Here is a 12,435-nt window from a genome sequence, read left to right as displayed (position 1 = left end):
TTATACAAAACAGGAAACATAACCCCGCCCCCTCTCCAGCTCTTTCTAAAGTAAGCATTTGATCTTGAAACAGAAAAAATAGAAAACATCTGACCAAAAAATATGAATGAAGTTTTAAAGTGCTTGTTGCACAGAATGTTATCCCTCTTTACTTTTCTACTTTTGACTCATCAACACAAGTATGAAAAGCTGATGTTAGCCTCTAAGGCTGCTGTGCTATCTTCTAGACTTTATTCAAATCATGGGGAAAATGTCTTGTTATAAGTAAAATAACCTGCCAGTGGAACTTGTACTTTTTCATCAACATTAGGGAACTACTTACTTAAAATCAGCTTCAATATCTCGTTGAAAAGTTACTTTTCGTAATCTAAGTGTACAATCTAAGTGTATTTATTCTAGAAACTAAATCAAAAAATACTTGGTAAGATTTTGTGTGGTTGCAGCGTTCTGGCCAGTCAGTGTGTTCTTTCACAAATCGAAACCTTCTCTGCATGTAATTTCAAAATAAATTTAAGTTTAATGGAACTTCTCCCATCTACTTGAATGCTGTCACCAAGGATTGTGACAACTCTGTCACTCTATTTGTCAAAGGATTGTTGGCCAGCAGTCCCCACGCCTGTTAAAGACAATTCGGATTGTTTTCATGTGTCGTTTCAAGATGATGTAATGATCTACAGAGTCATACTAGAACAGTGTTGACCCCGGCTATTTTGAAGGAACTCTTAAAGACCCACCTCTAAGGCGTCTCGTCTGCACTTCCCAACCTGTTCTACATCTCGTTGTACATTTCCCTCTATGCCTGTATCCATTGTATTTGTAAGCATCTACCACATTGGGACATGGAGGGAGGTTCTTGTTGGTAGTTTTGCTTCACTTTTGCCAGGTAAAAAGCAGCCCCTTGTTCTTTGCTTCGGACAGAGGGTCTGGACCCTCGGCTACAAAGAAACGATAGCTTGCTGGAGGCGTGGTCTCTGTGGAAGTTTTAAATGATTGGAACTGATTTTACTAAATCGCTAACATTTGGCGGCGGCATGCTGTATGCAACGCACCGACTCAACGCTACGGAGCTTACCAGAAATGAACTGAGCCAACTGGAAAACCAGCAAACTTTTGCCTTTTGTCTTAAACATCCCCCTGGCTAACTGTTCCATATTTGGAAGCGAGGTCAACACTTGCTGAACGGCTTTGTTCACTTCTTCCATTACAAAGCTACAACCACAAGCAGAGTACAGTTAAATTTTTTTTTTTTTTTCACAACTCCTTTTGTTTGCCGATTGGCCCAGATGACATGCATCCTGAGAAATCGAGTTCAATAGCAGAAGTCCCTGACGGAGAATGGAAGGGAGATGAGAATAGAGCGGAACTGCGTAAGAAAGCAATGGCCAGGCTAGCTTCACATAGAAATTATCTAATTGTTACAGACCTAACAGGTAATTCTAGACCCTCTTCATCATCATTGGCTGTTTTGCCTATGCTTCAATATATCATAAATGTAGTTTTCTCTTTTTTTTCCAAATTTTTCTTATATTTGTTTCAGTTTCATAGCACCTGGGATCATTTCAGTTGAGCAGCCGGCCATTTTCTGAACTTCATAGGTTTCCCCTCACCATCTTTATAACCAAAGCTCAGCTGTTCTCCTGAACAATGTCTGAAACAAGTCATTTTACCCAGATTTTCAGGAGGAACACTTTTCAGTTAGAATCTGGAGTCTAACCCCTCTTCAAATTAGAATGACTGCAGGAGTCCAATTACTCTAATGCACCTGCAGGTAAACCATTTCCCACATAGAAACAATTTCTACCAAAAATTGGTTTGATTTATTGTCTAGAACAATATTATTTTGACCGTAGCCGTGGATGTGGAAAAAGTCATAATAAAAGTCAGAATCCTAACCGTAAAACCTCAGTAAACCTTTGTACCAGTAACCAGTTGGTGCATAACTTTAATGGTTTTGGGTAGCAGGACATTTAGCAGCAGTTTTTGCTGTCCGACAAACTCACACCTTTGCATAAATAACAGCTTTGGTCAGAAAACACATTTCCTAAGGACTCCTGCCTCAGGCCACACATCTGTTGCCTTGAAACAGTTCAGATAAACGATAACAGTTCATTTGTATGTAAAAAAAAAACAAACAAAAAAAAAACTACTCATAGCCTGACAGTAGCTGTGTTTCCATTAGAAATGTGCGCAATACCTTGTTAATACTCCACTAATATTGAAAACAAGACAATTTCGCAATTGCAGTGTTTCTACTAAATAAGAAACGCAACTAAAATTACACATGAGCACTGCATTATCCTTCTACTACTTCCTGTTGTTATCTTTGCGGTTTCTGCCGATGGTGATATCCACTTACTGACCATGTGACTTGTGTGATGCAAAAAAATGGTTTTCTATTAACCAAAATGTTTGGCGATAAACCTGTATTTCTGAAGCAGCAAATTTATTTTTGATATGTCAAATTGCGCAATCATATAGTCAATGGAAACGCAGCTACTCTGATAGATATTACGAGCAGATAGATTTGAGGGTTTTACATATAAATAAAGACTGATGCACACAAGCCTTGGTCCAAGAAAATGACACATTTGATGTGTGAGGTAGCACGGGTTTCCTTCTAGAAAATGTGATGCAAGAAAACATTTGCAAAAAGTGATTTATACTTTAAGTAAAAAGGTACAAATACATAGTTTAGAGGAAAATGGAGCATAAAAAAAACGAAAAATGTTGCAGAGTCCTACAATAAGAAACACAAAGACCAAATGGATTTGCTTGCTTATCTGCTATGGCTTATCTAATCACTGCACATTGTTTGCTTTGGTCAAACAACTCCAGGTTGGAAGCAGCTCCACTGAGGCACGGTCGATGTCGATGTTTCGTAACATGCATGTTGACTCCAACTGGAAAGTCAAATGTTAGTCAGGCTGGAAGACAGACAAACCAGCTACGTTTGGCATCAGGATGCGCTGGACTTCGTTGTGATTCTTATTTTCCGAACGATCACCCAGTCTTTCTGCCCAGCTGTCACCGATATCCTCAGACATGAAGAGGCAGAGCCGCGCAGTTTGTCTACCTCTCGCATTTCAAATTTCCCATTCATAAAAGCTCCCAGTGACTGGAAGGTTTTACAGCTCTTTATCGCTGCAGTGAGTACGTCTTGGCCTAGCTCCACCTGACCGGAGTCCAGGAGGTCCTTTCCTCCTGATCCCGTTTCCACCAGTATCCCCGTCACCACCACCGGCTCCTGGAACACCACCGTCAAATGATCTCCTCTTTCTGGAGAGCGTCCCCAGAAGAAACCCTCCCCGGGAGCCCAGGCCAGTTTGGGGAAGTTCTTCTGGTAGGTGGAAATGTTTGAATAAACTTCAGCTGAGGGATTGGTGTACAGCCCCTCTTCAAAGTTCTTATCCTTTAGCTTGTTGTATGTTCCCTGGAATGACGAAAAAGTGCCCATGTGTTGGAATAGCGAGGGTTTAAAGAGGATGGTCTCTCTTTGGGTCATCAACTGTCGGAAATGAGACATCAGCCAGTCACAAGGCATTTCTTGGTAAAAGAGAAAAAGGAAGCGAGCCAGAAGAGGAAGGTCGGAGGACTTGTAGAGTTTCCCGATGTAACCAAGGGCTGAAAACTCCAACATCGCCCAGGTGCCCTTTTTTGTGTTTTGCTCCTCAATGTGCCTCCGAATAGTGGTGAGAAAGTTCTGCGCTGAAAAGACGTCATCTTCCAGCTGGAGGTAGTACTGGCCCAGACCTGCACTGTAGTGGATCAAGAAGGCGTAGTCCACATTCTGCTTGGAGCGGAACGACACCCGGTCGGGAGCGTCGTCGTAGTTCCTCTTCAAGCCTTCAAGAAGAAGCAGAGAGACTTGCATGAATAAAACACCGGCAAGAACTTTACTCAAGCTTCCTGCCTGGCTGGAATTCATCTGCTGCACCTGTCAGAGGAGGATACCACTTCTGGGTCACGTGGATGGCTAAAAGCTGGCCTCGGTCCAGTTCAGAGGCAAACGTTGAGTTGATTTCCCTGACGGTACTGGTTACCCAGCGAACGTCGAAGTCTGCGATCAGCACCACCACCACCATGGAGGAGCGCTCTTCAGGAGACGACTGAGAGAAGAGCGACTGCAGCGTGGGAACCAGGTAGCTGCCCTTCTTCCGCTTGACTGACGACATGCCGATGGTTAGGAACTCTGAAATGTATCCAGACGGGAATGAAAATCTACATACAGTCATATTAATGAATTAGAACGTGTCCTGAAAAGTACTTTTTGAAAATAACAACTTTTATTCAATATTAATGCTGCAGTATGTAACTTTTATGATATATATATATATATATATATATATATATAACATATTTGTTAAAACATGCCATGACAGTATGGTATGAGATGGATAATATGTGGGGAATTTTTTATTTTTTTTTAAATTGACATCCTCTGTTCTTTGCTACACTGCTAACTAGCCTGGATGCTCAGGCTAGTTAGCAGTGCCACAGATGATGGCGGATAAACTGGTTTCCTGTAAGGAAAAACGTTGTTTCTCCACCATTAAAACATTGAGCAGTGAGTACATGAGGTTGACTGACAGCGCTAAGCCCCTCCTCCTGGCTCTGATTGGTTGTTTTTGGTCGGTTGTTGTGCATTTCTTCAAACGGCAATAGCAACTCAGGGAGGAGTTGGGGGAGATCGATCTTTTCACAGATTATCCATCTCATAACATGCCGTCACGACATGGAGACAGCTGCAGCTTTAAACATCATTTTCATTAAGTTTGCATTTCTCCATTTAAAATGTAATGACTGATGTAATTCTAAATATCATTTTCATTAACTGTAAGCAGAAAATCTTTATAAACATAAATTAAGGGCAGAGTTACTGAAATGTAGCAATATTCTAACTTATCGAATACAATCCTAGGCAGACAAATATAATGTTTTATAAATAGTGAGACGGAGGAGTTTATGAGGTAATTCTTTTTATAATCTAATATTCTAAACCCAACAAATGCTGATTTTTGTCTTTTAATAAAACACACAACCCCTCAAATTATTGATACACTTAAAATGACTACTGCTGTAGTTAAATTGGAAAAAAACAGATAAATGGATTTGTCACTTTATTTCATGCATTTTTAATGATGGAGTCTTTTTAAAGGCATTAGTTGATGGACAGAGGCAGACTGTAATCTGCTTTACAGTTTGTTTTTTTTACAAAGTGTTGCTACAGAGAGGAGGAGGGTGAGAGACGCCGACGGGGTTTTATACAATCAGGTTTATAATGTCAGAGGTTTAGTGAGGTTTAGAGGGCCAGAACACTCACTTTGTTAATGGTGTCATTTAGAGTTCATTTAATTGTTCTAAAACAACTGAATTTGACTGTTGATTTTTTTATTAATACTAAATTAATAAAAATGTTATGTTTTAAAAGAGAAGAGCCAATCTTAACCGTCCTAGCCGTATGGCAGCAACTGGCATCAAGTGTTTGTGGAGCAATTGTGGCCCATTCCTCCTTGCAGAATTGTTCCCATTGCAGGGTTTTCGGACATGGACGGCCTATTTACAGTCACGACACAGCATTTCAATCAGATTTAACCGTGGGCTTTTTCCAGGCTACTCTAAAACCTTCCTTTAGTTTTGGGTTTTCTGAGATATCCAGAGGTGGGCTTGGTGGTTTGCTTCATCTTCGTCCTGCTACATAAAACAAGAGACTGAGCTTTAAGTCACGAACTGATACGGTCATTTTACGAGACATGAATTGACGGTTCCATCAATAGAGCAAGGTCCAGAATCATCACACACCCACCATCATGTCTGACTGCAGGTATGTTGTTTTTATTGTGAAGAGCTCTGTTAGGTTTTCACTTGATGCAAGGGGGTCACACCTTCCAAAATTCAGCTTTTGTCTCATCAGTCCTCAAGATACTGCAACAAAACAAAATCTTACCAAGTGTTTTTGGTCTAGTTCATAGTGCAGATATCTCAGTACACTTCAAATAAGACAAACCTAACTTACAAGTAACTTTTTAACAAGATATAGGAGCTTGTTCGAAATCAATTCTTTCTTAATATTGATGTTTAAAAAAGTACTAATTCCTTTGATAGATTATTTGGGAAAAATTTGCTGTCTTAAGTGAAATAATCTGATAGTGGAACTGATACTTTTTTTAAATCAATATTAATGTCTAAAAATAAAAAAAAGCAGCTCAGGGAGAAATTGGGGGTGATCGATCTTTTCACAGATCGATCACCCCCAACTCGATCGATCGACAGATTGATTCTATATATTGCAGAAACGTTTTTTATAAGTTTGTTTTGTCTTAATTCAAGTTAACCAAGATATTTTCACCAGAAACTAGACCAAAAACATACTTGGTAAGATTTTGTGCTTTTGCAGTGAATATTTTCCAAACATCTTGGGGCTCATCAGTGTGTTTTGGACCAGTGTGAGCTGGGGGCTTGGTGTAACTGTTAGTCAGTCAATATCGCTACCTTTTACTGAGATCAACGATGTGACGTGGAGATTTTGATATTTACAGACCTACATGATGATTCATATAAATAACATATGTGTAAAATAAACTCGGGCAAAAGAAACCAAATCAAATTCTTTCGATGTGTAAAACTTTAATATGAACTGCAGGGGTGTGTGTGTGTGTGTGTGTGTGTGTATATGTGTGGTGAAGTTTTGGTTAAAACAAGTTTGTTCTTCATTCAGTGGAGTTACTCTCAGTGGGCAGAGGATCCAGGAATTTTACTCAAAGAGTAGTGACACATAATATAAATACTCAAGTAAAAGTAAAAAGTACAGCATAGTAAAAATACTCCTAAAAGAATTTTTTCCCCCCATAATTTTACTCAATTAAGTGTAACTGAGTAAATATAACCAGTTACTAGCCAACTGTGAGTGGAACTCACTCTGCTGAGTCGATGGCGTTCCTGCCAGCAGCTGATAGGACACATTGAGAGGCAGATAATCTCCCTGCTCCGCCCAGGACTCCTTACTGACGAGCCTCTCCACCTGCCAGCTCAGTTGCTTTGGAGGCGATCTAGTCAAACCCTGAAAGACACAAACGACCAATGTTTGCTTGTTCGGTGGAACCACATCTGGAGGGGAAAACAGAGCAGACTCAAACACTTCCAGGTGTCGTTTCCTGTTGGACAGGATTCACCTCATTTTTTGTTTAGCTCGGGGATCTCACCGTGAGGAGGAATTCGAACGGATAGAAGTAGTACAGGACAGTGACGAGTAGCAGAACTCCCAGAACTGCACTCTTCTTTCTAGAACGCCGTCGCATTTCCTGTCACACATGCAAACACATCGACGTTTGTGTTGAGGTGAAACCAAGTCAGTGCAACAGTAAATAATTCAGCTGTGGGAGGATTAATATTTCAGAAGGCTCAGATACAGATAACACCCGGCTGTGTGTGACTAGACTGAGATAAACTCACTGTGTCTTCTGGAGATCTGAACTCCAAAGATTGTTCTCCAGCTAACTTAAAGGGGCAGTATTATGCAAAAATCTACTATTTTGACCTTTAAGTCATGTTATAATGTTATTCCACAATCAAAAACATACCAGGAGTGTTGCTTTGATTCTTTCACACAAGTTTGAGAAATCCTTTAACCTTCATGGCAACCATTCAGTTGTCCAAGACGCCTGGGTGGACCTAGCACCGCCTTCAACACGCAGCTCCTCCTCCCCCAAGCTTCCGCCTCACAGAGCAGCCCTCCTCCAGGACTCACTCACTCAGCTCCTTCAGACTAGCCAGCAGCAATTAGCAAACACCTGGTGAAACAACACATCTGCTGAGCTCTTTCTGCGAGCTACTTCTCAGTGAAGTCCTGGTAAAAACGTTGCTAAAGGTTTAATAAAAGTCAGACGTTACGATGACTTCCTGAAGGTCTGAGTTTCAGAAAGAGCAGGAATTTTTAAAGAGACAGAGGCCCAATTTCAACACGTTAAATAACAAAGTGAGATTTATTTTAAGTCATATTAGATATATAGAGCATTTTTATAACAACTGAAGGCAACATAGTTACTGGATTCTGCTATAAAATAATACTATGTGGCCGGAAAACACGTAATACTGTCCCTTTAAAACTAAGATATTGCATCGTCAGAGCGGTACATTCAACTTGAGGCCAGTGTTAATCTAATGTGCTGGAACAGATTGTGAGGAGTATTTTGTTGCGTTTAGACTTGACAGCAGGTTTCTCTGGTCCTCTGCTGGACTCAGACCTCACAGGCCTGGCACAGCAAGGCTGCAGCTGCTGCAGCTTTCCGACCTACATTTATGCTTTTGTTGACTTTGGCTTACACCGCATTTCCCCCAGATTAATCACTGTTCATTCCCAGCTATTGCGTTCATAAGTGTTTATAACTTTAAAGTCTCTGCTGTGTTAATTTGGGGGGAAAAAAGAAAAAGAACGCTGTTCAGATATTGCTGTTTTAGGGATGCATACAGCATCTTCAGGTGTTGAACTTGAGTGGTTTGTCTTTTGCAGTGATTTTACTGCTTTTTATTATTTATAAGCAATTACAAAATGTTTAAAGCATAAATGTAAAATAATATAACTGGATTTTTAAAAAACGTTTCCGTGTATTTAATCTATAGATTCCAAATCAAAGTTAGCTATTAAAAGAAAAACATTTGTATGTGTGGAGAAGTTGGTATTCTTCTCCAACATCCATCCATCCATTTTCTAACACCCTTGTCCCTAGTGAGGTCTGGAGGTGCTGCTGTCTATCTCCAGCTAACCTTCCAGGTGAGAGACGGGGTCATCCTGGACAGGTCACCAGTCTTCTCCAACAGTGCATCTGATTTCCAATCCAAATCCTTGGATCTGCCTCCACCCTAGGCAAACCGTGAGGACAGCCTGTGTCCTCTGATGTTTTTATCCTCTGTTAAGTTTTCACCATGTCTCTGGATCTTACATCCGATCAATGTTTCACCAATTTATGATTCACACAGACCCATAAACCCATAAACCTTCTCATAGGCACAATATAGCTTTTCTTTAACGCTAGGTGACACATTTATGTCATTACTTCAGTTAGGTGTAAAACGTAGGAAAGAATCGAAGCAACACTCCAGATTTGGTTTTGATGAGAGGGAATAACATTCTAACATGATGTAAAGCTCAAAAAAGTTGATTTTGCATCGTAGCTACTTTTTATTTTATCACTTTGCTAAAAATAAATTATATATATATGTTACTGTCATTTGTTTTAGCCAAAGTCTGTCAATCTTAGTGGTCCACGTTTGACATGTTTTATAGGAGCAGATTTAAAAGTAAACACATAGATGAGCGTTGTGTTTTCTTGCAGTTAAACCTGCAGCTCCAGAGTCCTGTGTGTCCTCAGTAGCCTTTCAATTCTTTGGCGAAGGCCTGAACAATGTCTATAATGTATAGATTAAAAAACAAATGAAAAAAACTCATTCCACCATTTTCTATGTTTTTATCCTATATTTGCATAAATTTCACACACTATTATGACCTTGATGTTATGATTGTTTTCTTTGCTTGTTCAGTTCTTAATTTTGTCATTTAGCTGCAAGGAACATGCTTTTTAATGTTATTTTTCATGTGTATATGTGAAGTGTTTCACTCAAGAAAATGTCTTTATTGTTGTTTTGAAACCTAAAATTGCTTTAAAAAATTTGAGTTCTTTAACTATAAAATATAAAAAGGATTTGTACAGTAAGTGTACATCAAAAAGAGGGGATTAACTAAGATTTACTGCTCTAAACACATTTTGTTTGTAGGGAAAAGGGGAAAAATTGGTTCTAGATTATAAAAGCTGCCGACTCCTGACTTCAACTGTTTTGCACTTTGCCTCGAGGTCCATGCAACAACGAGACATTTAGGGAGTCCAAATTGTGATGGAGAGAGCATATTTTGTTTCGAAAACCTAAGTTTTATTTTCCCATTTTTCTATGAACTGAAAAGCGATTCCGGGCCATTTGGTACAGTAAATTGTGAGTATGTTCACAGCTGACATTGTTGCAATCATCCAGGTGATAAATGTCACACAAACTGCTGGAAGCACAAAGATAGGAGTCGGAAAAATGTGGAATGGTTGCGGTTAATATTGTGATATTGTCGGCAATAAATTGAAATTGTTGTGATATGGTGTGACTTTTTTAAATTTAGTGCAGGTCTAGCTTTTTAATAACACATGGTGACAAATAATGCACAAAAATCACAGGTACACAATGCTGTAGATAGAACAATCCAAGGAAAATGAACAGCTCAAGGTGTAAAAAGTGTCAAATTAAGCCAGAAGTAGGTGTTGAGAAAAATACATTAAACGAAAACAGGTTTTTAAAAGAATAAGTGTGAATTGTTTTTAAAGATAAGGTTTCTTCTTTCAGTTATTTTGGACCATATGGACATCAGACACAATATTCATATTCAGTAAATAAGAATATTATTGAAAAGTTTACGTCAGTAACTCCATCACCAAATGAAACACATTAAATAGATGAATTACACAAAGACTTTTATATTTTCTTAATGTGTGTCGTCTCATCACTTTTCTCCTAGCAGCTAATGAAAACGCGGCAATTTAAAAAAAAAAAAAAAAAAAGAATATTACAATGTGCGGGCGTCTGAAAAACATGTTTACCTGCTAAAAAATAACAGCATGTAAACCGACCTGCTATTAAAAAGTGCCTTATTTTTCATGAAGTACTTTTTTATACTTACAGTATATCCACTTCATGTCACTGTACAGTGCGGAAGAGAGCACTGCGGCACTGCAACACAGACAAACCTAAACTCAATAGAGTCGTTTGAAGATCTCATCCCTTCATGGAAGTTTCTTCTCGCGGTCTGGTTTCCTCTCTGCTGGGCGCGAGACGCAATAAATCAGGAAATGTTTCTCTTTTCAGCCAGCAGCCTGGGCGCTCGCGCTCGCTCCAAATATAACCGAGGCTGTGGATGGACGCTATTTCTGTCCCGTCCGTCTGCGCTAAGAGTTTCTAGCAAATACCGCGAAGAAAACATCCAGCCTGAACCAACCTGAGCGGCAGGTCGGGCGAGTTTGTTCCGTCGGTTCCCAACAGATAACAAACTCTCAGTTGCAGCTCGAGGAAAGAAAAAAAAAACCCCGAAACATGTCCGACATTTTTACAAATCTGAGATGACACACTGCAGCAAAGCTTACCGTCCTCACTGAAACTTCCCTTCTCTCTTTCCAGTCAGTTTGCCTCCGAGGCGCGGCAGAACCTCACAGCCAACGCCTCTCCCTCCCCTGGACGGTACTTATAAACAGCCTCGGAAATCCACAGAGAGAAGCTGAGTGGGTTGGAAACAGCCAGAGCTGCAGCTCTGTGCTCCTCTGCTCGCTGTCAGAACTGAAGTTTAGGCTGCCGAGCATCAGGTGGCGGCGCCCGGCTGCGGAGGGAGGGCGTGTCGTAGCGCCGGAACGAGGCCCAATCCGCTGCGCAGTTTGCACTCAGGGGCTGGGCTAGGAGACAGAAACAGTGTGGGAAGACCCAGCGTGGAAAGGCTCAGGAATGACACCGAGAGACTGAAAATGTATTCCCTTAAATGAGCCGTTTAAGATAGTAGCACATTATTATGCTGCATTCTTAAAAAGCCAGCCTGGCCTAACTAATTTCATCCAATCTCTGAATGATCAAATTTCTCCAAACTACAGATGTCACTCATAAGTTTCCTACTGGTGGACCTTACTGACCACGACATCAGATAGTTAGAAAATACGTAAACCTCTAGTTTCAACTAAGCTAATGATAGGAGAAGCAACTGCTGAAAACAAAAGTTTACTTAGACCTACACATTTCTTTCTTTCTTTCTCCCTGTCTGTAGATTAACCAGACCAAATTGTTCGTCTCGTTTTTGGTCAGTTACCAAAATAATTTCGATTATTAAATGCCAGAATAATGAGAGACAGAATATGTCAAACATTTATCTATCAATGCTCTCAAAAGCAGAAGTTTACATGCAGAATGATTACCGTCTCTTTAAATAACTAGCTCAGATGATGTCATGGCTTCAGAAACATCTGAGAGGTTAACTGACAGCCATGGATGTGTTTTAAGGTCAGACCTGAAACTTTCTGCTTTTTGTTGGACTCTATGGGAATGTATATAAAAAAAAATTAAAAAAAATCAGCCAAGATATCAGGAAGAGAATCAGGAGCAGCACCATTCTGGTTCAACTCGGGAAATAATTTCCAAATGTTTTAAGGTGCAGCATTCAACTCTAAACAATTTCATCCAAGTATGGACATGACGGGAATGTCCAACCATCACATCGCTCAGGAAGGAGACGGGCTCTGGCAGAGATGAACAGGGTCAGGTCCAAAATGTGCAGATTGACCCCAGAGGATGCTGCTGGAGTTGGTGAGACAGAGTCATCATCCACAACGAAATGTCCTGGGCTGAAAGGTCACTCTGTGAGGAAGA

The 12,435-nt window shown here is 40.1% G+C and overlaps 1 protein-coding gene across 2 annotated transcripts; it reads right to left on the bottom strand.

The window, feature by feature from the left end:
* Positions 1-1,922: 1,922 nt before the first annotated feature.
* Positions 1,923-11,375, bottom strand: LOC102218707 (alpha-1,3-mannosyl-glycoprotein 4-beta-N-acetylglucosaminyltransferase C-like). Of its 2 annotated transcripts, none has more exons than XM_005804862.2 (5): positions 11,172-11,375; positions 7,200-7,298; positions 6,916-7,057; positions 3,935-4,189; positions 1,923-3,843 (listed from the first exon to the last, which is right to left on the bottom strand). In XM_005804862.2, exons 2-5 carry the CDS (start codon positions 7,293-7,295, stop codon positions 2,957-2,959), a joined length of 1,380 nt encoding a protein of 459 aa, XP_005804919.1. In that variant the 5' UTR covers positions 7,296-7,298; positions 11,172-11,375; the 3' UTR covers positions 1,923-2,956. The 2 variants fall into 2 exon arrangements, with proteins under 2 accessions (XP_005804919.1, XP_023194516.1); XM_023338748.1 differs by lacking the exon at positions 11,172-11,375 and adding an exon at positions 10,712-11,165.
* Between the last annotated feature and the right edge of the window lie 1,060 nt (positions 11,376-12,435).

This window comes from Xiphophorus maculatus, chromosome 1 (assembly GCF_002775205.1).
Source record: "Xiphophorus maculatus strain JP 163 A chromosome 1, X_maculatus-5.0-male, whole genome shotgun sequence".
NCBI lineage: Eukaryota > Metazoa > Chordata > Actinopteri > Cyprinodontiformes > Poeciliidae > Xiphophorus > Xiphophorus maculatus.
This window is presented reverse-complemented; position numbering and strand designations above follow the sequence as displayed.